Consider the following 27,747-nt stretch of genomic DNA (forward strand, 5'->3'; position numbering starts at 1 on the left):
TAATGCCCCCTCAGGGAAGGAAATCTGCCGCCCTTACCCGGTTCTGGCCTACATGTGACTCCAGACCCACGGCAATGTGGTTGACTCTTAACTGCCCCCTGAAATGACCTAACAAACCAACCAGTTCAAGGAGAATTAGGGATGGGCAACAAATGCTGGCCTAGCCAGTGGTACTGACATCCCAGGAAAGAAAATGTCAGGGCATTCTAAACGGTGCAGTGACTTTGGAAAATGGGTCTCTACACTTTATTCCTGATTTTTGTCCACGTGCTGCTCAGGAGCAAAAATCAGGGAAGTTGTCCCTATAAAATCCTGGGAATAACGTACACAAGTTATAATACATTTCAGAGAGAGAATGATTTAACTTGTGCCTTACTTAAATGACCTGATAAAGGCACTTAATGTTATGGAAAGGTTTGATAAGGTAGACATTTCCACTTGGAAGCAAGACCAGAATTTCATTTGTTTTGTGCCCTCACGCACACCTTCCCCCCCTTTAAGGGTTGGCGGGCAAAGGTTAGCAGCCTGGTTCTCAGCTCGTTGAACCACATCATGAGCAGTGCAGCCATGGCCAGCGAGCCCTGGAGCGCAACTGGAACCCAGGGCTTCTGGGCTGAGAGGCGGGTTTTGCTGAGTCACAAGACATCCCGAGGGTGTGACGAGGGGCGGTAAATATGGAATTGTCACCGATGATTCCGCAGGGACATTGGGAGGAACCTCTTTTGCTCGGAGTGTGTTTGGAACGTAGGGGTGGAATCGTCCCAGATTTGCGCTCCAGCGCGGTAGCGGGCGGGTAAAACAAAGTGGCAATGGCGGCTCCTCAAGCCATATCGTCCCAATCCCGCCTCATGGGTCAGCCTTCCTGGGAACCGTTCCCATGGCAGGCGGGTTCCGATTCGCCCGCCACGCCGTCACCTCGCCGCTTCATCACGCCGGCCGCCACGTTTAAAGTACAGCCGTGCGCGCACCTCTCAGCACTCCCAGCCCAGGACTGCAGTAAATAAAACATGGCCCCGAAAGGCAAGAATATTGCAGCCCCCCCCCCCCCCCCCCCCCCCCACCCCCCACCACCCCCGATTTGGTGACTTTCTCTCGAGTGCATTTTGGATGCTGTGGATGCTCGCCGTGATGTCCTCTACCTCCACTCTGGCCCGAGGAGGGGCAGTTACATTACCACTCCGGCTTGGCAGGCGATGGCACTGGTGATCAGTGCCAATGATGCACAGGAGAGGTTGGCCATCCAATGCAAATAGGGGATGAATGATCTCATCCATGCCACCAGGGTATGGCAACCATCTCATCGCTCTAAACTCACACACTCACAAGCCCATCACACATTCACTGGCATCTCTCTCACTGCCAGCTCAAGGGATATCACCACCCACTCTCACACACACACCCTCACATCTCCATCTGGCCGCATCTCCTCTGGAGACTGCCTCCTCAGCCCTCACCCTCTTGAGGCCACTTGCACAGATCAACATGTGTCCCCCCGACACACACCCTGGGTTACACACCTTCCCCAGTACAGCCCTCACCCTGCAACCCCTTCCCTTGCCTGAGGCCACTTCTCCCCCTTCCCCAAGCAAGACCCAGCCTTGCAGCCATACAACGCCACCCCCCCCCACCCTCTGGCTGGCCTGCTAGATAGGCACAAGCCAGTGAGGCCCCCATAAAAGCCCTGTGGTGCTGTCTGCAAGCGCTGCCCGAAGCAAGGTAGGTAAACAAGCGAGTGAAGTGCAGCTCTCCAGGAGCACGTCGCTCATGCACAGTTGTGAAACACATCAGGCGGACGATCCAGCATGGGGGTTTTGGATGCTGTGGATCCTCCATCACCCCCTACTCCTCAACCCCCACTTATGGCACCTCCCCATGCCCACGCAGAAGATGCAACACCTGCCCCTTCACTTCCTCTCTCCTCACCGTCCAAGGGCCCAAACACTCCTTTCAAGTGAAGCAGCATTTCACTTGCATTTCCCCTAACTTAGTCTACTGCATTCGTTGCTCCCAATGCGGTCTCCTCTACATTGGAGAGACCAAACGCAAACTGGGCGACCGTTTTGCGGAACACCTGCGGTCTGTCCGCAAGAAAGACCCAAACCTCCCTGTCGCTTGCCATTTTAACACTCCACCCTGTTCTCTTGCCCACATGTCTGTCCTTGGCTTGCTGCATTGTTCTAGTGAAGCCCAATGCAAACTGGAGGAACAGCACCTCATCTTCCGACTAGGCACTTTACAGCCTTCCGGGCTGAATATTGAATTCAACAACTTTAGATCTTAAACTCCCCCTCCCCCCATCCCCACCCCGTTTCTCCCCCCCCTCTTTTTTTTTTCAATAATTTATATAGATTCTTCTTTCCCCACCTATTTCCATTATTTTTAAATCTAAAACTAAAACTTTGTTAGTCTGTCCACCCCACCCCCACTAGAGCTGTACCTTGAGTATCCTGTCTTCCATTCTTAATTAGCACTTTTCTTAGACAAATATCACCACCTTCAACACCTCTTTGATCCTTTTGTCTGTGACATCTTTTGATTATCTGCTCCTATCACTGCTTGCTTATCTCCATAATCACCACACCCTCAACTTCTCTCTTCCACCTCCCCCCCCGCGCCCCCCCCCCCCCCCCCCCCACCTTAAACCAATTTATATTTCACCCCTCTTCTAACTATGCTTCAGTTCTGCCGAAGGGCCATGAAGGCTCGAAACGTTAACTGATTTCTTCTCCGCCGATGCTGCCAGACCTGCTGAGTTTTTCCAGGTAATTCTGTTTTTGTTATGGGGGTTTTGGGGGTGGGGGGGTGAGCGGTGTGGATGGGGGGGGGAGTGGAAATCAGTCCGACAGGCAGACCTTATAACGATGCGCAGACGTATTACAATGAGGTTCCAGACGTCCGATGGCGGGAAATGTGGCCCACCATCAATGGGCTGAATGGGCAATCGCAAACATGGTTTCACCATGTCGTGAAAGCGGTATTTTGGCCTTCTCGCCATATCATCCGCTTAGGCCGCCCGACGCCAGCAGGAACGGAAAGTCCCAGCCTGTAAAGAATAATTCCGGCGAATGACGTAGATAGGTTGAAGGGGAAACTAGTCAAACACACGGGGGGGAGAAGGGGAATCGCAGTTCATGCTGATGGACTTGGATGAAGTATTGGTCGGAGGAGGCTCGTGTGGATCACAAAAACCAGCAGCATAAAGACCAAATGGGCCAAATGGCCTGTTTCTGTGCTGTAAAATTCAAAGTAATCCTGTAACCAGTCAACAGAAAATCAAGGGAACAGATAGAATCAAGCAGGCTAATGGAAAATATTTGATTCTGATAATCAATGATACAAACACCAAGAAAATATTAAACCAAAGGTTTTGATTCTTCCAAATTCCTTCCACAAGATTTATTGATATTGAAGAGCTTCTGTTAAGCACCATATCTAAATGCAAGGCTTATCATGTGGATCCTCCCTCTCTGAATGATGGTACAATCTTTCCATTGTTTATAAAACGGTGCTGAATGGTTAATGGTTAAAATATGCTAGCATACAGGCAAGGAGTTACAGTTGTGGATAGTGGGCTAGTAATCCAGGGGACCCTGATTAATAACCTGAAGATTTGAGTTCAAATCCCATCACAGCAGCTGGGGAATTTAAACTGAATAAATCTGGAATTAAAATGCTGATATCAGTGATGGGTAAAGTATGCATTGCAAATATTTGAAAGAGCACTAATGTTCTCTTCAAAGTAAATTTTGTTTGGGCATAGCATAATAAAAATAAAGAAACACAGCATCTTAATTACACCTCATTGAAATACCCAAATGCAATGAATTATCCTTCAGTAGTGATTGTCGATACGCAGGCAGGTACAGTGGTCTAACTTGTTACATCAGTGATATTAGCTCCAAACCCGCTGGAACCTGCTTTTGTAGCTTTGTTGCAGTTGCTGAAAGGCTAAAGCAACAAGGTCATCTTCCTTAACGGACAGGTCTGTGAGAGAGGTGCTGCCAAAACATAATGAGACAGTCTGTGAGCATTACACATTGAGAGCCAAATCAAGTGACATCTAGAATTGGGGATCCAGTGGAGGGTTTGAAGAACATGAGAGTTAGGAAAGGGAGTAGGCCACACAGTCATTTGAGCTTTTTCTTTATTATTCTTTCACAGGGTGTGGGCATCGCTGGCTGGGCCCAGCATTTATTGCCCGCCCGTAATTGCCCTTGCGAAGGAGGTGGTGAGTCACCTTCTTGAACCGCTGCAGTCCATGTGGTGTAGGTACACCCACAGTGCTGTTAGGGAGGGAGTTCCAGGATGTTGACCCAGCGACAGTGAAGGAACGGCGATATGTTTCCAAGTCAGGATGGTGAGTGACTTGCAGGGGAGCTTCCACGTGATGGTGTTCCCAGATGTCTGCCACCCTTGTCCTGCTAGGTGGTAGAGATCATGGGTTTGGAAGGTGCTGCTTAAGGAGCCTTGGTGAGTTGCTTCAGTACATCTTGTAGATGCTACACACTGCTGCTACTATGCGTCGGTGGTTGAGGGAGTGAATGTTGAAGGTGATGGATGGGGTGTCAATCAAGAGGGCTGCTTTGTCCTGGATGGCATTGAGCTTGAGTGTTGTGGAGCTGCACTCACCCAGGCAAGTGGGGAGTATTCCATCACACTCCTGACTTGTGCCTTGTAGATGGTGGACAGGCTTTGGGGAGTCAGGAGGTGAGTTACTCTCCGTAGAATTCGCAGCCTCTGACCTGCTCTTGTACCCACAATAATCAATGCGATCATGACTGATCTTATACTTCAACTCCACTTTCCTGCCCACTCCCAATATCTCTTGATTCCTTTAGGCGGAATTTTCCAGACCAACATCCCCCACTCTCCCCCATCCCGCACGGCAGGTTTAAGGATGGGCAGGGAGGACAATGCGGCAGGAGCCAAAGAGTTGGCTTCCCGCTGGGATAAAATGACAGCGGGAACATGCGCTCCCGCCCGTCATGACAGGTCACCTTTCCCACCAGAGGCCACTGTGAATGGGATGCAGATGAAAGCCCGGCCAGAATCGTCCTCCTCTCCCCAATCGTCCGCAACGGGCTTCCTGGTGTGCAAATGTCGGAATTACCTGCCAGAAGGTTTGGGGCAGCTTGCGGAGATCGGGAGGGAAAATAGAGGTCTCCAGCGGCCAGACCCTGGAGCACCACACGCAGCAGTGGGTGGCTGGAGCACCTACGACGTGGGACCCCTAACTGCAGGGCCCTCCAGGAGATGGATCTTCTCAGGATCTTCCAGGAGAAGGATCTGCTGAGTGCAGGACCTTCCAGGAGATGGATCCTCTCAGGATCTTCCAGGAGTTGGATTTTCTCCTGCAATGGTACCTTTTAAAAGTGGGTATGATGAGCCATCCAGCCCGCTCCACCACGCAAAGCATTGGGAAACCCCCAGCTACATAATTAATTTGGCCACCATTGTGCGATAAAGCGCAAATTCCCACCAGCCTCTGTGGCAGGAAACTCTCCCCATTCCCGCCCCCTTAGTCCTGGAATGAAAAATCCCACCCTATGGTGTCCAAAAATATATCAATCTCAGCCTTTAATATACTCAATGACAAGAGTATTCAATGAATGGAACCAAGGGCACTAAATGGCGTTTAGATACAGTTCAACCATGGTCTAATTGAATGGCGGAACAAGCTTGAGGGGCTGAATGGCCTCCTCCTGTTCCTATGCTTTACAGTTTTATACCCTCCTAAGTTTCTATTTAAGATTCTTAGGTCATCCACTGAATAAAATGAATTAAAATAAAATAAGTTAAATTGAAATAAAATTAGTTAAAAAATGAATCAAGGACTCTGCCTTAATTGAAAAAAATGCAGTTTTACCTGATTGCAGAAATGACCAATGTGAATTCTTTGATCAGGATGAAGGCTTCTCCTCTATTTAACCTAATAAATTAAAGAGAGAATAACGCACAAATTTATTGCTTATCAAAATTTTGCGCAACTTATATTTGTAGAGTAGCCGTCATTATCAAATAAAATATGACACCAATCCACGTTAGGTGATATTGGGTCCCGTGGCCAAACATTGGTCAAAGAGGTGGATTTTAACGAATGTCTTAAAGGAGGAAAGTGAGGTAGAGAGTTGAAGATGTGTAGGATGGAAATTCCAGAGCTTGGGGCCTAGGCAACTGAAGGCACAGCTACCAATAGTGGAGTAATTAAAATCGAAGGTGTGCAAGATTAGATAAATATAGATATCCTGGAGGATTGTGGGGTTGGAGAAGATCAGAGTGATAGGGAGGGGTGAGGCCATGGAAGGACTTGAAAGTAAAGATGAGAATTTTAAGATCAAGGCATTGCCGGATTGTGAGCCAGTGTAGTTACATGCACGTGCAGGGGTGATAGGGGGAGGGGACTTGGTGAGAGTTAAGAACAGGCAAAAGAGCTCTGGTTGGGCTCAAGTTTATGGAGAGTGGAAGATGGGAAGCTGGCCAGGAATGGAATGGTCGAGCCTGGAGTTAAAGAAGGCATGGATTAGGGGTTTCATAGGGACATAAACTGAGACACGGGTGGAGAGAGAAATAGGCAGTCTGCAGTGATTAAGACGCCTTCGCAATAAGGTAGATGAATTAACAATGCAGTGATTAAGCTATTAAACTACAGAATAAATACACAATTAGACAATCATTCCTCACCCATTATCGGAGTGTAAAGCATCCAAACAGCTATGCTTGTAGAAGTCGAGCGCGTAGGCATTAAGAGGCATCTGCCTGCCCTGCCTGTCGTAGCACTTCAAGTGCAGAATAGGGATGTTGTTCGTACGAATTTCAAGTGTGCGGAAAATAATCTGAAAGGGGCAAAAAGTATATCCACATTGTTATTAGTGCAAGTACAATTCCTCGGGAAGCTACCAGCCATGGAAGGTCTACAGGCGGACAGTGTGGGTTCTCTCTCCGGGGATACCCATTTACCACCACTGACATCCAGAGAGGGAAAGAGAAGAGAGTGCTGCTTTAGGCTGCATTCGAGTGCTTAAATTGGAGTTTGGCGAGAGAGAGACTTTTAAGGGGTTAATTTCTATCTGAAGCCTAATCTCTCTTTAACTTAGCAACCAACTAAAAGTTGCTCTTTGGGTTGGGAGAAGGTGAGTTTTAGCCCAGTTTTAAAACAGGGGTATACAGGCTCTGTTTGCAGCTGCAGTTAGTTAATTAGATAGCTAGCTTAAACAGGTTTTCAGAAGCTAGATTCAGATAGCACATAAGCAGGCCATCTACAGAGCTGCTTTTGTCTACCCTGGAGTGCTGCTTTGGACTACACTAGAGTGCTTAAGTTGGAGTTTGGTGAGAGAGGGAGTTTGATGAAGAGGGACAGGGGATCCTTTCATTTTCTACCTTTCCTCAGTAAGAAGAGCAGCAGCCTTGGTAAGTAGGACCTGGTATTTCTTCTGTCCTTCATATTCTCTAAACTAGAGGAAGTAAAAGTAAAGGGAGTAATTTAAGGGTAAGACATGACAGGGCAGCTCAGCCAAGTGGAATGCCCCTCCTGTGCAACGTGGGAAGTCAGAGACACTTCCAGTGTCCAGGGCGACCACATGTGCAGGAAGTGTCTCCAGCTGCAGCTACTCGAAATCCATGTTTCGGAGCTGGAGCTGCAGCTGGAGTCAACGTGGAGCATCCACAAGGATGAGATCTTTGTGGATAGCAGTCCAGTGAGGTGGTCATACCGCAGGTAAAGAGTGCACAGGCAGAAAGGGGATGGGTGACTGCCAGAGTAAAAGCACCAGGCAGGTAATGCAGGAGTCCCCAGGTCGATAACCCACTCGAACAGATTTTCTGTTTTGGATACTGCTGGGGGAGATGGTTTCTCAGGGGAATGCAGCAAGAGCCAAGTCCGTGACACCATGAGCGGCTTAGCTGCACGGGGGCCGGTGGTGTGGGGGTCGGAGAAAAAAGAGCGGGGGAGCAATAGCGATACGGGATTCTATTGTAAGGGGAACAGATTGACAGTTCTGCAGCTGCAGACATGACACCAGTGTGGTATGTTGTCTCCGCAACTGCAGGACATTCTGAAGGGGGAGGGTGAACAGCCAGAGGGTGTGGTCCATATCGGTACCAATAACATAGGTAAAGAGAGGGATGAGGTCCTGAAAGCAGAATATAGGGAGCTAGGAAATAAATTAAAAAGCAGGATCTCAAAGGTAGTGAGCTCAGGATCACTCTCAGTCCCACCTGCTAGTGAGATCAGGAATAGGAGAATAGACCAGATAAATGTGTGGCTGGAGAGATGTGTAGGAGGGAAGGATTTAGATTCCTGAGGCAGTGGGTCCGATTCTGGGGAAGATGGGACCTGTACAAGCTGGACTGATTGCACCCCAGCAGGACCAGAACCAATATCCTCGCAGGGGTATTTGCGAATACTGTGGGGGAGGGTTTAAACTAGAGTGGCAGGGGGATGGGAACCTGAGCAGGGGGACACAAGAGAGGGAAACAAAGATAGGATTGAAAGACAGAAAAGTAGAAAGCAAAAGTGGAAGGCAAAGGAAACAAGGGCCAGCAGCAAATAGGGCCAGAGTACAAAAAGTATGAAAGTGTTTAAAAAACCAAGTCTAAAGGCACTCTATCTGAATGCATGGAGTATTCGCAATAAGGTAGATGAATTAACAATGCAGAAAGATGTAAACAGGTAAGATATGTTTGCAATTGCGGAGACATGGCTTCAAGGTGATCAAGGCTCAGAGCTGAATACCCAAGGGTACTTGATATTTAGGATGGACAGGCAAAAAGGAAAAGGAGGCGGTGTGGTGTTGTTAGTTAAGGATGAAATCAGTGCAATAGTCAGAGAGGATTTTGGCTCAGAAAATCTAGATGTAGACTCAATCTGGGTGGAGCTAAGAAGCAGCAAGGGGACATTAGTGGGAGTTTTCTATAGGCCTCCAAACAGTAGTGATAAGGTAGGGCACAGCATTAAACAGGAAATTAGAGATGCATGTAACAAGGGTGCTATGGTAGTCATGGGTGACTATATCCACGTACAGACTGGGCAAACCAAATTAGCGATAATGCTGGGGCGGATAAATTCCTGGAGTGTGTACAATATTGTTTTGTAGACAATATGCTGAGGAACCAAATGGGGGCAGGCTATCCTACATTTGGTATTGTGCAATGAGAAGGGTTTAACTAATAATCTTGTTGTGCGGGATCCCTTAGGGAAGAGTGACCATAACATAATAGAATTCTTCGTTAGGATGGAAAGTGAAGCAGTCCGATCTGAAACTAGGGTCCTAAATCTAAACAATGGAAAGCACAAAAGTATGAGGGGTGAGTTGGCTAAGATAGATCGGGGAACTTCATCAAAAGGCATGATGGTGGATAGACAATGGCTAATATGTATGGAATGCATGTATGCATTGCAACAGTTGTGCATTCCTTTCTGGTGCAAAATCACAGCAGGAAAAGCAGCCCAACCATGGCTAACAAAAGAAATTAAAGATAGTATTAGATTCAAAGAGGAGTCATATAAAGTTGCTAGGAAAAGCAACAAACCTGAGGATTGGCAGCAGTTTAGAATTCAGAAAAGGAGGACCAAGAGATCGATTAAGGAGGGAAAAATAGAGTCTGAGAGTAAACTTACAAGGAACTTAAAATGGACTGTAAAAGATTAAGACTTTTGCAAGTCCCCTACAGCCTGAAATGGGAGAATTTATAACAGAGACCAAGGAAATGGCAGAGTAATTAAGCAACTACTTTAGTTCTGTCTTCATGGAGGAAGACAAAAATAACTTCCCAGAAATATTAGGGAATGAAAGGTCTCATGAGAAGGAGGAATTGAAGGAAATTAGTATTACTAAAATAATAGTGCTAGAGAAATTAATGGGACTGAAAGCCGATAAATCCCTAGGGCCCGATAATCTACATCCCAGGGTACTAAAGGAGGTGACCATGGAAATAGTAGGTGTGTTGGTTGTCATCTTCCAAAATTCTGTAGATTCTGGAACAGTTCCAGCAGATTGGAGGGTGGCAAATGTAGCCCCACTGTTTAAAAAAAGGAAGGAGGGAGAAAACCATGAGTTACAGTTTGATTAGCCTAACATCAGTAGTAGGGAAAATGCTAGAGTTTATTATAAAGGATGTAATAATGGGGCACTTAAAAAATATCAACGGGATTAGACCAATTCAGCATAGACTCATAAAGGGGAAATCATGTTTGACAAACCTACTGGAGTTTTTTGAGGACATAACTAGCAGATTAGATAAAGGGGAACCAGCAGATGTGGTGTATTTGGATTTTCAGAAAGCTTTTGATATAGTCCCACGTAAGAGGTTAGTGTGTAAAATAAAAGCACATGGGATTGGGGGGTAATATATTGGCATGGATTGAGAATTGGTTAGCAGACAGGAAGCAGAGAGTAGGGAGAAATGGGTCCTTTACGAGGTAGCAGGCGGTGACTAGTGGGGTATCACAGAGATCAGTGCTTGTGCCCCCAGCTATTCACAATGTACATCAATGATTTGGATGAGGGAACCAAATGTAATATTTCTAAGTTTGCTGACGACTCGAAACTTGATGGGAATGTGAGCGGTGACGAGGGTGTTAAGAGGCTTCAAGGTGATTTAGACAGGTTGAGTGAGTGGCCAAATTCATGACAGATGCAGTATAATGTGGATAAGTGTGAAGTTATCCACTTTGGTGGGAAAAACAGAATGGCAGAGTATTATTTAAATAGTGATAGATTGGGAATACAGGCACAGCAAGCAGTTAAGAAGGCAAATGTTATGCTGGCCTTCATTGCGAGAGGACTTGAGTACAAGAGCAAGGATGTCTTACTGCAGCTGTACAGGCCCTTGGTGAGACCACACTTGGAGTGTGCTGTACAGTTTTGGTCTCCTTACCAAAGAAAAGATATACTTGCCATAGAGGGAGTGCAGTGAAGGTTCACCAGGCTGATTCCTGGGATAGCAGGATTGTCGTATGAGGAGAGATTGGGTCAACTAGGCCTATATTCACTGGAGTTTATAAGAATAAGAGGAGAATTCATTGAAATGTATACAATTCTGACAGGGATGGACAGACTGGATGCAGGGATGATGATTCCTCTGGCTGGGGTGTCTAGAACAAGGGGTCACAGTCTCGGGATACGGGGTAGACCATTTAGGACTGTGATGAGGAGAAACTTCTTCACTCAGAGGGTGGTGAGCCTGTGGAATTCTCTACCACAGAGAGCTGTGTACACTGAATACATTTAAGAAGGAAATAGATAGATTTATGGACTCTAAAGGTGTCAAGGGGTATGGAGAGAGCATTGAGATGGAGGATCAGCCATGATCATATCAAATGGCGGAGCAGGCTCGAAGGGCCAAATGGCCTATTCCTGCTCCCACTTTCAACGTTTCTATTGCTAGGATTTTACAGCCCGGTGGGATATTATGGTCCTGCCAGACTGAATGGAGATTTAAATGGCTTGCCACATCCGCTGGTGGCCGGGGGGGGGTGGGGGGAGACACGCCATAGCGGGCCGCAAAACCCTGGCCAATATTCTTAGAATGGGGAGTGGAGTGGAGTGGATCGGAGTGAAATGAAGAGGAGGAAGGGAGGGATGGGATGGAATGAGACGTGATGGGGGTGGAACAAAGGGGAGCGAAGAGATTGGAAGGGGTGAGAACAGGAGACAAGGAGAAGAGCGAAGAGGGGAGGAGCGGAGAGCAGACAGAAGAGGGAGGGAGGAGAAGGGAGGGGACTGGGCAACAGGAGAGGGGAAGGAAGGGACAGGAGGAGAAGGGTGAGGAGAGAATAGGGGAGAGGTGAGGAGAGAAGGAGAGAGGAGAGGAGAGGACGGGAGGGGATGAAACATCAGTTAGCACTAATGTTCTAAAGATTCACCGTTTAACAAAAGCACTTTATGTTCAATGAAGCATGTTTGAAGTGCAGTCACTGTTGTAATGTAGGAAACATGGCAGCCAATTTGCATGCAGGACAATCCCATAAAGAGCTAATGATCGGCTTTGATGGCAGCAATGCTTCAAAGAATGCCCTCAGATTAATATCTCATGGACTCCTCAGTGGTGTAGCATTCCCTCAGTGCTGCACTGAAACGTCAACCTTAGTCTGGAACTGGCCTTGAACCCACAACGTTCTGACTCAGGCAAGATGCTGCCCACTAAACCGAGGCGACATCTGATTATGCTTTTGGATGTAATAAACTCCGCTTTGGCGTTTACGACTCTTGTCCGAGTTATTGGCCTAGACTTTCCATTAGAGTCACAGTATCTCATAGAATCTTACAGCACAGAAGTCGGGGGGGGGGTGGGGGGGGTGGGGTGGGTGGGTGGGTGGGTGGGCGGGGACAGCTGGCTGTTCCAGCTCTTTGAAAGAGCCATCCATTTTAAACTTTGGTGCTTGCTCACTGCCCAAATCCTGCTGTTAGTATTAGGTCAGTAAAGATACTTACTGGATCGACATCATCCAGCTTAAATAGGTCATGATCAGTGTGTCCAGATAAGCAGGCAAATGGTGACACTGCTGTCGTCAGACAGTTCAAGGTTTTGGCTAGCTCCGAGGTGAAGTCAGTGGCTTCAGGTAGCTGAGGACCCTCAAACGCTGGAGAAAAATATGGACACAGATGTTAGAAATTCACCATCAGGTGTAATTAAAAGCACTTAGAAAGTAGATTGCTCACCTAGCAAGAGATCCCTTCTGTCGGCTGTGTGCTTAAAATCATAAAATCATAGCGCATAGAAGGAGACCATTCAGCCCATCAGTTTCCAATATATATCCAATTAGTCCCAGTCCCCTGTTTGTTCCCCAATAGCCCTGTAATTTCTCCCCTTCAAGCATTTATCCAGTTCTCTTTTGAATGTTAATACTGAGGCTCCTTCTACCACTCTTTCAGGCACAGCATTCCAGATCACAATAGCTCACTGTGGAAAAACATTCCTCCTCATCTCATCTCTAGATTTTTTTTGCCAATTATCATAAAAAGGGAAAACTTTAAGATGGAAAAGCCAACTGGTTGAGTAGAGTGTGGACTGCAGCTGAAGTGGAGAAAGCATCAGCAGGATTTACTCCCCCCTTGCCCAGTCCAACTCCACACCCTCTCCCCTCGAACATGCCAAAGGGAGCATGGGACCAGAGGGAGTCCCTGATTTTCAGCACCCCCATGACCACCACTGCATTAATACTGTCCAAGTCTCCTTCGACAGCACTTTCCAAATCCACGATCACTATCATCTAGAAGGACAAGGGCAGCAGATAGATGGGAACATCGCCACCTGGAAGCACCCCTCCAAGCCACTCATCATCCTGATTTGGAAATATATCGCCATTCCTTCACTGTCACTGGGTCAAAATCCTGTGCACTGTGGGCGTACCTACACCACATGGACTGCAGTGGTTCAAGAAGGCGGCTCACCACCACCTTCTCAAGGGCAATTAGGAATGGGCAATAAATGCTGGCCCAGCCAGCGAAGCCCACATTCCGTGAAAGAATAAAAAAACATGGCAAATGCTGAAATTTGAATTCAATAAAAATTTGGAATTAAAAGTCTATTGTTGTAAAAACCCATCTGGTTCACTAATGCCCTTTAGAGAGGAGGGGAGCCCTTTCCTCCCTTTAAAGAAGGAAACATGCTGTCCTTACCTGGCCTACATGTGACTCCAGGTCCACAGCAATGTGGTTGACTCTTAAGCGCACTCTGAACAGGGATGGGCAGCCAGCGATGCCCACATCCAATGGATAAAAAAATACATAAAGTGTGACTCCAGCCCCACTGCTGCCATGGAAATGTCCAGCTTGTTAACAAGTTAGCTGGCACAAGGTATGGGTGCTACAACTGGACACTGCGCCGCATAGCTGGGGAAGAGGGTTGGGAGCACAAGGAGGCAAGGATCCTTACCCCTGACCCATGCCAGTGTGGACACTAGGTGAGGACAGGATCAGACCGTGCCAAGGTTCTGCCTCTGTTTCAAGCCCTGGTTTCTTGTTTAGCCACTGATCTGCTGTTAGGCATTCTCGAAAAGTGGCACAGAAACAGGAATGAGACATCAGTTAAGTCAGCTGGCAGGGCAACTGAGCAATCGAACGCTGCTTCTACTTCTTGCACACTTATGTTCTCCCCATTGCACAAGCAAGTGGTTTGATTGCATGCCAAGGAAATGTCGTAACATGGGCCACTTGCAAACTGTTGGGCCATCAAACGCAATATTCATTACTCTGGAATAAATAATGAGTTTAACGCGCTTCTGGCCCCAGACTCTACAGACTAGAGTCGCACATAAGGCTGGTTTGTTAACACACAGGAATTCTAACCTGTGCCCGAGAGAGGCAGCTCACACTCTTCTTTCAAGTTGGCTTGATTAGCGATGGAGCGGAAAAAATTCCCAAAGATCTGGAGTGTGGTCTTGTTGTATTCCTGAACAGAGGCTGCAAACTCATGGGGAAGATCATCGAGAAATACCTAAAAAAAAAATTCAATTGTCAGATGCTGACTGAGTAGAATCAAAGAAAGGTGTCCATTTATCCTCCCATGCACACCAAAGGGAACAATGAATTTTAAGGTGTGTTAGTGAGCTAAACATAGACCTTCGCACTCCGAGGTGATGACAGTTTTGTCATCCACTGTGACCACGTGAAGTAATCCCTGTCTAATTACTATGCCACTGTATCACGTAACATGGCGAGGGTGACATAGTGATAACGTCACTGGCCCTAGTAACTCAGAGGCCCAGGTTAATGCTCTGGGGACATGGGTTCAAATCCCATCACAGCAGCTGGTGGGATTTAAATTCAATTAATAAAAAATCTGGAATTGAAGCTAGTCCTAGTAATGGTGGCCGTGACAATTTGTGTGGTGGGGGTGGATAAAACAATGAATGAAAGTGTAAATAAAAAATAAACTTTTTAAAAGGGGTGAGGATGGAGGAGAGAGTTCATGGTCTGAAGTTGTTGAACTCAACGTTAAGTCCAGAAGGCTGTAAAGTGGGTTTATTTTCTCTGAGGTTTAGAAGAATGAAAGGTGGGTGATCTCATTGAAACATTCAAGATTATGGAGGGACTTGACAGGGTTGATATTGAGAGACTGTTTGGCCTTGCTGGGAATCTAGAACACAGGGTTACATTCCTGGGTACGGGGACAATCATTTGTTCCCATACCCAGGCTGTAAAGTTTTTATCAGATTTCCAGCATCCACAGTATTTTGCTTTTATGTCGTTGACTCTTAAATGCCCTCTGAAATGGCCGATCTTATTGAATGGTGGAGCAGGCTTGAGGGGCTGAATGGCCTACTCCTGCTCCTATTTCTTATGTTCGTATGTTTAAATGATTGGCCCCATGCTCAGGAATGTAACCCTGTGTTCCAGATTCCCAGCCAGGGCAAACAATCTCTCAGTATCGACCCTGTCAAGTCCCTCCATAATCTGGAATCTCACAACGAGGTCACCTTTCATCCTTCTAAACTTCAGAGAAAATAGACCCAATTTACTCAGCCTCCTATCACAGGACAGCCCTTTCATACCAGGAACAATATCTTGAGCCTTCACTGTGCCGCCTCCAATGCAAGTATATCCTTTTTTAAACATAGAGACCAAAACGGCACACAGTACTCCAGATGTAGTCTCACCAAAGCTCCATACAATTGTAGCAAGACTTCTTTATTCTTTTCTTTATTCTTTATTCTTGTTCTCCAATTCCTTTGCCGTAACGGCCAACTTGCCATTTGCCTTCCTAAATGCTTGCCGTACCTGCATGCTAACTTTCTGTTTTCCTCTACGAACACACCCAAGCCTCTCTGAACTTCAACGTTTACAGGTTCTGCGTCTTTTAAAAAATATTCTGCTTTCCTATTCTTACTACTGAAGTGAATAACTTCACACTGCCCTCCGTTTTACTCCATCTGCCATCTTGTTGCCCATTCACTTCACCTGTCTATACCTCTTTGTGCCTGTGAAGCCAAGATAGGTGTATGAAGTTGAGGTGCAGATCAGCCATGAACTCGCTGAATGGTGGAACAGATTCAAAGGGCTGTATGGCCTCCAGCTGTTCCCATGCTCCCTCTCGTCTCACGTGAGACTGGGCCCCCCAGTAGGCTCCCAAGCAAACTTCTGATTTGAAGAGTCTGGGCCTCTCTGATATGAGTGGTCTTTGACCCTCACAACCAAGCCTGGGCCTAATCTCTGGCCCTTTTCTGGAAGAATTAGCTTGTGGGGATGGCAGGAGAAAGAGTGCACATACATTTAGCCACTTTATCCCTCTCGGTGCTCACCTTGGACTGGTCAAACTTAAGATCCCCTTTCTTCAAGCACGGTGCAAGATGTCTCCTTCCAAATAAGTTTGCCAGAATGAGAATTAATTTCTCCATCACGTCTTCAGAAAACACCTTTGAACCTGTTGAAAAGATTGAGCGCAAAGCTGCTGAAAGTGCAGGTCGTGTGCTGATGTTCCTCGATGTCACCTCACATCATCAGTGAGAATAGTGCTTACCAAGCTCCACCTACCCACAACACAAATTAACCAGGGCCAAGAACGTCTTAAAACTATGCAGAGCAGCTCGAATGTCTTTATTTCAGTCCAGTTTCTAATCTATTGACCCTCTCCTATGCTTGAAAACATCTTGATTTACAACAGTAATCCAGAGTTGCGATCAAGTAAATATTTTGAACAGCGTTTGTAAAGAAATAGTCAATAAGTGACGTCATAAGGGGAAAAAGTTGCAGGGATATAGGGAAAAGAGCAGGGGGATGGGGCTAATTGGATAGCTCTTTGGGTGAGTTAGCACAGCCTCAATAGGCTCAATGGCCTCCATCTGTGCTGTACTATTCTATGATTCTACGATAAAAGGGCACTTGTATATGCATTCTTTGGATTTGCAATTTGCTAAGGAGCAACACAATAAGGAAAAGAGTGCCCAGGAATGGAGAGGGCACGGGGCAGTGTTAACTAGTTGGACTCCTCTTAAAGAGCCGGTACACTATGGGCTGAATGCCTTCCTTCTCTGCTGTAAGGAACTATGATTCTTTGAGGTGTCCTGGGCATTTTAGCTTTGACCCATGACTTTCTGTTTTTAATTTCAGGTTTCCAGCAACCGCAGTGTTTGGCTTTTGCTGTGGAACTTCACATGGCAGCAAGTGGTGGGAAGGCTGTCACATCGACCTGATTACCGATATATAAGTGGCACCGTTTGGCATCTTTTATGCTTTTGGTTATCAGGTTCGCTTTGTCCGGCGAACGCTAGCTGCATCCTTGATATTAACACATTAGTTGGTGCTTGAAACAATATAGGCAGAGAGGCCGATTAACCGAACAAATACTGGTGAGTTATTGGAGCTAAGGACAGAGCACTAACACCACGGAGCAGAATTTCCTGCCTGTCAGGCGGGTGGGCCCGACCCAATCTCCGGTGGGCGGGGAGCCAACCCCCGCCAGAGAAGCAGGCCCCGCCGCCATTTTAAGTGGGCGGGCCAATTAAGGCCCGCCCAGCGTGACATCCGGCGGGAAGCGCTATGCGCTTCCTGTGCAGGCCGATGGGGGTGGGGGGGGGATTCCCCAAAAGCGAGAGTGCGCTCTTTCACGCATGTGCACGAAAGAGCGCACATCTCCCTGGGGCTAAGTGCAGCCTCAGGGAGATCACTGACACTTAAAATAATATTAAAAATAGAAAAAAAAGAATTGGCTATTGACAGGTCGGCGGGCCCACAGCTGATTTTTCTGTGCCCCCACCTTCCTGAAGATTTAAATAGGGAGGGGGGGTGACATCGGGAGTTCTGCCCAACATCATCCCGCGTCATTTTACACGTCGGTGAGCGGGCCCCACCGTGTATGCAGCATTTCCACTGATGGGACAGTAAAGTCACAGTGCGCTCCCTGCCCTACCCACTACCCCACCCCCACACCCTGTTGGAATTTCCGACCTGCCGCATGTTTTAAACTCACCTGCTTTCAGAGGCTGACAGATTTTGTGCAATAGCCCCTCGGTCAAGAAGCGGATGAAGACGAAGTTGGCCGGCTCATGATAATGTATGTGCATCACCAGGCCTGCGAATCCCTGGGGCTGACCCTCTTGATCCAGATAGCCCTAAGGTGACCAATCATTGCATTCAATTATCTACTTTCTTTCTCCCATAGCAAACTAACTTAAGGTGCAAATCAGAAAATTCACTTTAAACAAACACAAAGGAAAGAAAGACGTATAATTAGACAGGCCATCCCAAAAACACGTGTGCCGACGAAGTGGTGTGACTGTTGTAATGCAGTGGCCAATTTGCGCACAGCAAGCTTCCACAAACAGGATTGTGGTAAATGGCCAAATAATGTGCTTTAGTGATGTTGGCTGAGGGATAGTGATCAGTCAGGGTACCAAAGATAACTCCCCTGCTCTTTTCACGAATAGTGCCACAGGATCATTCATGTCCACCTGAGGTGGCTGACTGAGCTTTGGTTTTAATGTACTGAGGGAGTGCTGCACTGTCAGAGGTGCTGTCTTTCTAATGAGATGTTAAACTGAGGCCCTGTCTGCGCTAAAAGGTCTCACAGCACTATTTTGAAGAAGAGCAGGGGAGATTACACTCTTCCCCTCACCCCCCTCCACCACCCCGACACCCCAACCCCTCCTCCCCCAGCCCCCATAACCGGAGTGGCCTGGCCAATATTTAATCCCTCAGCCAACATTACACGGACAGATTATCTGATCATTAATACATTACATTTTGTGGCAGGAACACTTCTATTCAATTTCTTTCCTTTATGCTTTAATGGGATGCAAGCATCGCTGGCAAGACCAGCATTTGTTGTCCATCCCTAAAATACGCTTGAACTAACATTGCTAGACCATTTCAGAGGGAAGTTAAGAGTCAACCACATTGCTGTGGGTCTGGATTCACATGTAGACCAGACTAGGAAAGGATGGCAGATTTCCTTCCCTGAAGGACATTAGTCTTAACTATTTGCCTTAACTATTCCCCGCGATAGCGAGTTCCACATTCCAACCACTCTCTGGGTAATGAAATTTCTCCTGAATTCACTATTGGATTTATTAGTGATTACCTAATATAATTTTTTTCCCACAGAAACCATAATCTTGTCCTGCCACTTAATGGATTCGTAATGGAGTTATACTCTTATACACAGCTGACTTCAAATGCATAAATGGATTGAGTTAGGAGCTAACATTATAAGATGCAGCCTTCAATAAGCCAGTCACAGCACCTTCCACAGGCGCAACAGGAACATCTGAAAGTGGATCCCCCTGTTGAGGAGACATGAGAGAGAAATATACAATGGCCCATGAATTCCTTGGAGCTGATCCCACTCCCTCCACAGTAACTTCACAGGGAGTGAATGGGATTTCTTGGTTAGCGTGACCCGCACTCACCACTCTGCACTCCTGACCCACCTCCCCCCTCCCCCACCCCCGTCACACACTCTGCTGACGTGCCAGACTCAATCATGGATGACAGAAATGGTAGTCCACAAGGAGGCTGGTTTGGTCATCATGTCCACACTGGTTTTAGACAGCTTTCAGCGATGTAACATCAGGGGAGGGGAAGGAAATCCCTGACTAACGTAGTTTGAGCTGGGAGGTTGGGAAGCTCTGGGGACATTGATGACACAATCGATTTTATGAAAGGTTGGTCAGCTCACCTCCCTGAGCAGAAACTGCAGGGCGAACAGAAAGTAGAATTTGACAATGTTTTGCTTTCTAGGTTGATTGAAGGTCATCATGGAATGTTGTAGAACTGACAGCGCCTGGTGTAAAGATTTTTTTAAAAAAATTAATCCAATAAGGTAAATATCACATCAATAAAGAAGCCTTCATTATACCGGTTCACCACCCTAATGGACTTCTCCCACTCATGGTCCCAGCCCCCTCTTCTCCTCCTCCCCTCATCTTGTTTTCCCTCTTCTCTCCCCTCGCCTGTCCACCATCCACCCACATCCTCCCTTCTCACCCCCTTAGTCACCCCTTTGTCCTGCACTCACCTCCAGGCAGCAACTCCCAGCTGGCTTTCTCTCCCCAACACTTACTAATATTGCTTTTGGAAAGTCACCTGTATGTATTAAGGGAAGAAAGATGTGTGTGTGTGTATATACATATATATTTTTATATGTATATATATACACATATACATATATACATACACATATATATATAGAGAGAGAGAGAGAGACCCAATCACCCTCCCTTGCCTTGATAGAATTAAATAGGAAGAGGAGGAGCCCATTCAGCCCCTTGAACCTATTCCACCGTTCACTTATTTCAGCATTGATCTGCAGTTTATCTCCATCTACCTGCCTTTGTCCATAACCCTTTAGTACCTTTGCCTAACAAAGATCTTTCAATTTTACTGGTGTGATTACATAGAAATTACCAAACAGTTACAGGTCATTTGTCCCAACCAATCCCGTGTCAGTCTTTACCCATCCAGTCCTAATGCCATCCGGACCCCATGCCACCTTATCCTTCATTCACCAGATAAATAACAAGAACTCATATAGATCTTTAATATAGCAAATTATCCCAATCACAGGGAGGTAACCAAATTAAAATTCCACAATGAAGTGATGAGGTAAGATTTAAGGAACATCTAAGAGGAGGAGAGAGAGGTAAAGAGGCAGAGCGATTTGGGGAGGGATTTCCAGAGCTCAGGACCAAGGCAACTGAAGACAGGACCACTAATGGTGGAGCAATTAAAATCAGGAATACTGGAATTGAAAGAGAGCAGAGGAGATGGAAGGAGGACTGGAGAAGACTACAGAGATAGGGAGGAGTGAGGCCATGGAGGGATTTGAAAACCAGGACGAGAATTTTATAATTAAAGCCAACGTGGCTCAGCAAGCATCGGGGTGATTGGGAAACAGGATGGGATGAGAGCAACACAGGAAATGAACAAGAAGAGGAAATGGTTAGAGGGAAAAAAAAATCAGGCAAAGTACCTTGGCCTTGGCATCAGCCTTGTCATCTGCTCTAGCTGTCAGCAGCATGAGGCGGAGCACAAAGGTTATACTCAGGGGGAACTGGCCCCTCAGTTGAGGGACATTGGCTTTTATCAGTCTCTGCACTTTCGGTAAAGGCACATTCAGGAAAATCACCTTCCCGATATTATCCATTCCCCGACGCCCAGCTCTTCCCGACATCTGGAAAGTGAGGAAAGACAGTTATGTTTAAATCTCAGGAGAGCAGGCTGATAGAAGAGGGAGAGCTCAGTGGTTGCAACATCCGACTCCACGCACATTTTTGCACCTGTAGGTGCTGAGAGGCTGAATGGAGAGTCTAGAACTAGAGGTCATAGTCTCGGGGTAAGAGGTCACTCACTTAGGACTGAGATGAGGAGGAATTTCTTCACTCAGCAGGTTGCGAATCTTTGGAATTCTCTACCCGAGAGAGCTGTGGATGCTGAGTCGTAGAGTGTATTTGAGACAAGAAATTGATAGATAGTTGAACTCTGAGAGCATCAAGGAATATGGGCTTAGTGCAGGGAAGTGGAATTGAGGTCGAAGATCAGCCACGACCTTATTGAATGCTGGTCTACTCCTGCTTCTATTCGTTGTGTTCTTGTTTTCCCAGGCCTGGAATTTCTTGCCCTAATATTGGCAGATACCTCATAGGAAATGCATTCAGCATGTTTATCTGCTGAAGTTAACAACAGTGGAACAGTGGAAACTCTACCCTATATAGTCACAGGGCCCGATTTTTAAAAGAGACACTGCGATGCAAGCCCTGAAGCAGGTAGGGCATCCAGGAAGTCTGAAAGGGGACAAGTCGTGGAGGGCCCCCTCCTGTTCCTGATGGCTGTGGATCATTGCCGAAACCTTCATCAGAGTCCAGTCTGAACCTGGACAGATGCGCCTCCTGCTGGCTGACAGGAGATTGCAGGCAGGAAGCTGCAGTGGAGGACACTCAGGATTGGTCTCTGACATTCAGGTAAGTGGTAAGGGGTAATCAAGGGTGGAGGTGGTGGTGTCACGGCTGAAAAGTGATCAAGAGGCCTCATATTTTCACATTGGCCCCTAGTGTGGCCTCATATTGGGCGCAAGCCCCCTGGGTACAGGGCCCCATAGGCCCATGTTTTAGCCTGCCCCCTATGGGGAAAGTATTATCTTACTCTGAACCAGTTATAGTACTTGACCACATTCTGTTTCTACTACCTGTCTGTAATTGAGAGAATCCAGGTGCACTGAATCGTGAAGAAAGACAACAGTCTTGCATGGCATGTTGATTCCCAAAGCAAGTGTCGATGTAGCACTAACCACCTTAATAGAGAAAGAGAAAGGTTTAGCCATTTGCACTGAACTCTGATCTACTTCCTACTTCATCCCTGAGCCCTCTACTAGTGAATGGACGTTTTCATATCTAGATTTATGTTATTTCACAAGATAAAGTTGTTCAAAGGCATTTATTAGCGTTCATGGAAAATAATGATACAAAGGTCACTGTCATTACCAATAATAATGTATAGACAATGATTACCATGACTAAAAATAACTACACACATACCCAGACTGATACGCACAATACAAAGCGCTGGTGAATTCACTGCAACATTGGTTTCAATCTCAAGGGGCTGGGCTCTAGGAGCCTTGTTGAGTTCTGAACAATCTATTCTAACCCCTGTCACCTTACACCTTTCTTGCACTCTGTCTTCACGAGAATTTCACCTGCTTCGATGTATTACCTCATCCAGTGAGCTGGACTTCAGTTTTCATAACAATAACTCCCCAAGCCGCCACTCTGACTGAGCTGCCGATCGTGTCATTCAACTGGAGACAGTAACAGGAACACAAGACTTGTATCAGGTGCCTTGTGCATCAATGTGTCCTGGCGGAATTAACCATTAGGAGGACAAAGAAAGTAGAATTGTTGGCACCTAATGTGCTCTCATTGCAATACCTTTCTACTTAAAGTGTCTTCACATGCAAACTTACAAATTAGGAGCAGGAGGAGGCCATTTAGCCCTTCGAGCCTGAACCGCCACTCAATAGGATCATGGCTGATCTGATTATGGCCTCAACACCACTATCTTGCCTACCCCCGATATCCTTTGACCCACTTGCTAGTCAAGAATCTACTTACCTCTGCCTTAAAAATATCTAATGACCCTGCCTCCGCCACTTTCTGGGGAAGAGTTCCAAAGACTAACGACCCTCTGAGAGAAAACATTTCTCCACAGCTCTGTCTTAATTGGGAGGCCCCTTATTTTTAAACTGTGACCCCTAGTTCTAGTCTGTCTCACATGGGAAACATCCTTTGAGCGTCCACCCTGTCAAGTCCTCTCAAGACCTTGAATGTTTCAATATGATCACCTCTTATTCTTCTGAATTCCAGTGGATACATACCCAGCCAGTCCAACCTTTCCTCATAAGATAACGTCCCCATCCCAGGAATCAGTCGCGTGAACCTTCTCTGAACTGCTTCTAATGCAATTATGTCCTCTCTTAAATAAGGAGACCAAGACTGTACACAGTACTCCAGATGTGGTCTCACCAATGCCCTGTACAACCATAGCAAAATGTTCCTACTTTTATATTCCATTCTCCTTGAAACAGGTCGCAACATTCCATTTGCCTTAATCACTTACTAACCTTTGGCGATTCATGTACCAGGACACCCAGGTCCCTCTGTACTGCAAAGTTCTGCAATCTTCCTCCATTTAAATAACATGCTGCTTTTCTATTCTTCCTGCCAAAGTGGACAAGTTCTCACTTTCCCCTGACCCGTCTTCAATCTGTTGATTTATTAATAGACAAGACGTCCAGACCCTCAAAACAAAAAAATACTTTAAAACACAAGTCAAACTCTGTGACATTAAATCGGTACTGACCTTGACAAAGCCACGCCTGAATAGCATCTCCACAGCTTGTCTGACACGGCTATTCAGCGAGGCGTAATGACAGCCAATGCCTCGCTGCAGCATCTCCTGAAAGCGGTCAGCAACGTGTGCTTTGCGCATGCGTGAGATGACCTTGTCCATGAACTGCAAGAACAGAAAGCGGAATCTGATTAAATCCTGTTCTTTAATTTGTCATTTGTTCTCTTATTAACTATTCAATCGTTGCTGTTTAGCCAGTAATTGGGCAACCTGTGCTTAATTGTCAGGTGTTGCAATATGCCTTTAAGGGATTGCAGCATGACATCACTAGCAAGGAAATGCGTCATGTGATCTGGCTTTAGTTTCACTTTTGCCTTTCCTAAGACCACAAGGCCATTAAATGTAGGAGCAGAAGTAGGCCATTTGGCCCATCGAGTCTGCTCCGCCATTCAATGAGATCCTGGCTGATCTGATAATCCTCAGCTTCACTTTCCTGCCTTTTCTCTATAACCCTTGATTCCTTTACTGATTAAAAATCTGTCTATCTCTGCCTTGAATATACTTAACAACCCAGCCTTTACAGCCCTCTACAGTAAAGAATTCCACAGGTTCACTGCCCTCTGAGAGAAGAAATTCCTCCTCATCTCTGTCTTAAATGGGTGACCCCTTACTCTGAGATTATGCCCTCTGGTCCTAGACTCTCCCACAAGGGGAAACAGCCTCTCAGCATCTACCCTGTCAAGCCCCCTAAGAATCTTATATGTTTCAATAAGGTCGCCTCTCATTCTTCTAAACTCCAATGAGTACAGGCCCGACCTACTCAACCTCTCCTCATAAGAAAATCCCTCCATCCCTGGGATCAACTTAATGAACCTTCTCTGGACTGCCTCCAATGTCACTATATCTTTCCTTAGATAAGGGACCAAAACTGTTCACAGTATTCTAGCTGTGGTCTAACTAGTGCCTTGTATAGTTTTAGCAAGACTTCCCCTATTTTTATACTCCATTCCCTTTGAAATAAAGGCCAACATTCCATTTGCCTTCCCTATTACCTGCTGAACTTGTAAGCTAGCTTTTTGTGATTCATGCACGAGGACCCCCAAATCCCCCTGTGCTGCAGCTTTCTGCAGTCTTCCTCCATTGAAATAATATTCAGCTCCTCTATTCTTCCTGCCAAAGTGCATAACCTCACACTTTCCAACATTATATTCAATCTGCCAAGTTTTTGCCCACTGACTTAACCTGTCTATATCTCTCTGTAGACTCTTTGTGTCATCCTCACCACTTGCCTTGCCACCTATTTTTGTGTCATTCGCAAACTTGGCGATAGTGCATTAATTTCCCTCATCCAAGTCATTAATATATATTAGAAATAATTGTGGCCCCAGTACTGATCCCTGTGGCACTCCACTAGTTACAGGTTGCTATCCTGAAAATGCCCCCCTTATCCCAGCTCTCTTGTCTTCTATTAGTTAGCCAATTCCCTATCCATGCTAATGTACTACCCCTAACACCATGGGTTCTTACCTTATTAAGTAGCCTTATGTGTGGTACCTTATTGACTGCCTTTTGGAAATCCAAATATATCACATCTACTGGTTCCCCTTTATCTATCCTGCGTGTTACCTCTTCAAAGAATTCTAATAAATTTGTCAGGCATGATTTCCTCTTCATGAAGCCACGCTGACTCTGCTAGATTATATTATGTATTTCTAAATGCTCTGCTATTATATCCTTTATAATAAGATCTAACATTTTCCCAATGACGGGTGTTAAGTTAACTGGCTTATTTGTCTCTTAACTGTTTTTTGTCTCCCATCCTTTTTGAATAAGGGTGTTACATTGGTAGTTTTTCAACAGAGCACACACACTCAGCTCTGCAGCTCTGATGTCTTTAAGCTTTATGAACATGTATATATGTTCTCATGTGCCTAGTCTAAATAAATGAAGCCACAACATCTTTACACAATCCCTTTTGGGTGTTTGGTGCCTTTATATTAGTTCGAAAACACAATATGATGTGCAGCAAGTGGTTCCTTCTAAATGACATGGTGCTCATCTTGGCAGCAAGATTCAGTACAACCATGACATGGTGAACTGTCTGAAATTGCGCTACATGGCATGAGACAACTGTCAACCACAATGGAGCCATAGCGTCAGAGAGTGTCGAATTCGCAGCCTGGTGTTGCACAGAAAGGTTTGAAGACCCAGTGCTGGGATAGTGCTCAAAAAAACAGCTGGTAAGCAGACAGATCCCTCGTGCTGGGATCGCAGCAAATGGCCTGTCAGTTCCATGAGCGGGATAGCGCGTCGAGATGACCAGCACTGGGTTAGCTCAGTCAGGAAAGTCGAGTGACCACGGTGAGGGTTGGATTGATAGTGAGTGAGGGAGAGTCGAACAAACCAAAAATGAGCCCTAAAAATCGGGCCAGAGAATGTCGCAATTATAACAGGCGGAGCTTCGGAAAAGCGTGCGAAAGTGACTACAGCGACGCTCATCCCAGATACCATCTATAGGAGAAAGAAGACCAAAGGGATAGTGTCAGAATGTCCACAAAATTCCCCAGTTTGAATTGGGATGCAGCTGACCTAATATCCGAATTCAAAATGTTTAAACAGCGTAGCGAGAGCGATGGTTTCTCGATTCAGCTGAACCAGACAAGCAAGCCATAAAAATTTGCATAGCGATTGAGAATGAAGGTTGACACACGCTGAACACATCAGGATTTTTTAAAAATTCATTTATGGGATGTGGGCTTCGCTGGCTGGGCCAGCATTTATTGCCCATCACTAATTGCCCTGGAGAAGGTGGTGGTGAGCTGCCTTCTTGAACCGCTGCAGTCCATGTGGTGCAGGTACACCCACAGTGCTGTTAGGGAGGGAGTTCCAGGATTTTGACCCAGCGACAGTGAAGGAACGGCGATATATTTCCAAGTCAGAATGGTGAGTGGCTTGGAGGGGAACTTCCAGGTGGTGATGTTCCCATCTATCTGCTGCCCTTGTCCTTCTAGGTGGTAGTGGTCATGAGTTTAGAAGGTGCCGCCTAAGGAGCCTTGGTGAATTGCCACAGTGCATCTTGTAGATGACACACACTGTTGCTATTGTTAGTCAGTGGTAGATGGAGTGAATGTTTGTGGATGTGATGCCAACCAAGTGGTCTGCTTTATCCTAAACGGTGTCAAGCTTCATGAGTGTTGTGGGATCTGCACTCATCCAGGCAAGTGGGCAGTATTCCATCGCACTCCTGACTTGTGCCTTGTAGATGGTGGACAGGCTTTGGGGAGTCAGGAGGTGAGTTACTCGCTGCAGGGTTCCTACACTCTGACCTGCTCTTGTAGCCACTGTACTTATACCGTTAGTCCAGTTCAGTTTCCAGTCAATGGTAACCCCCAGGATGTTGATAGTGGGAGATTCAGTGATGGTAATGCCATTGAATGTCAGGGGATGATGGTTAGATTCTCTCTTGTTGGAGATGGTCATTGCCTGGCACTTGTGTGCCACGAATGTTACTTGCCAATTGTCAGCCCAATCCTGGGTATTGTTCCGGTCTTGCTGCATTTGAACATGGAGTGCAGAAGAGCTAAAGGATTTCCAAAATATATGGACTACAGCTGAAGACTGGTTCAGAATCAGGTTAAACTTCCATGTTCATCAACTAGAGTTCATGTCATTTCGACAACAGCCTGCAGAATCCATAGACCAATTCGTCGGCAGATACGGAAAAGATCACATTGTGACTTTTCAAACGCAGAACTACCAGAGAGAATTGTTGAGTTGGTGATCTCATCCACTCCCACGCAAGAATTCCAGCAAGATTTGCTAGACAAGCCCACAACATATAGCATCGAAGAGCTACTCAAGAATGGGCATAAGTATGAAGTGATCCTCGCAGGTCAACAAATCTTACAGGTCCTAAGCACAACCTCAACTATTGACGCACTCACTGGAATACCCAAACCTCGCGAGA

At 46.3% G+C, this 27,747-nt stretch overlaps 1 protein-coding gene across 2 annotated transcripts in view; it reads right to left on the bottom strand.

Annotated features, from left to right (window-relative positions):
- Positions 1 to 3,301: 3,301 nt before the first annotated feature.
- The window catches only part of LOC144692410 (putative ATP-dependent RNA helicase DDX60), a 115,513-nt gene continuing 91,067 nt past the window's right edge, over positions 3,302 to 27,747 (bottom strand). For both annotated transcript variants that reach the window (XM_078561236.1, XM_078561245.1), the window contains exons 26-36: positions 23,793 to 23,945; positions 22,120 to 22,224; positions 20,908 to 21,108; positions 19,615 to 19,719; positions 17,908 to 18,049; positions 16,241 to 16,362; positions 14,289 to 14,436; positions 12,432 to 12,580; positions 6,682 to 6,833; positions 5,867 to 5,929; positions 3,302 to 3,998 (exon numbers count right to left, since the gene is read on the bottom strand). In XM_078561236.1, coding sequence (XP_078417362.1) covers positions 3,893 to 3,998; positions 5,867 to 5,929; positions 6,682 to 6,833; positions 12,432 to 12,580; positions 14,289 to 14,436; positions 16,241 to 16,362; positions 17,908 to 18,049; positions 19,615 to 19,719; positions 20,908 to 21,108; positions 22,120 to 22,224; positions 23,793 to 23,945 — 1,446 coding nt within the window. In that variant the 3' untranslated portion in view covers positions 3,302 to 3,892. The remainder of the gene's footprint in view (positions 3,999 to 5,866; positions 5,930 to 6,681; positions 6,834 to 12,431; positions 12,581 to 14,288; positions 14,437 to 16,240; positions 16,363 to 17,907; positions 18,050 to 19,614; positions 19,720 to 20,907; positions 21,109 to 22,119; positions 22,225 to 23,792; positions 23,946 to 27,747) is intronic.

This window comes from Cetorhinus maximus, chromosome 2 (genome assembly GCF_964194155.1).
Source record: "Cetorhinus maximus chromosome 2, sCetMax3.hap1.1, whole genome shotgun sequence".
Taxonomy (NCBI): domain Eukaryota; kingdom Metazoa; phylum Chordata; class Chondrichthyes; order Lamniformes; family Cetorhinidae; genus Cetorhinus; species Cetorhinus maximus.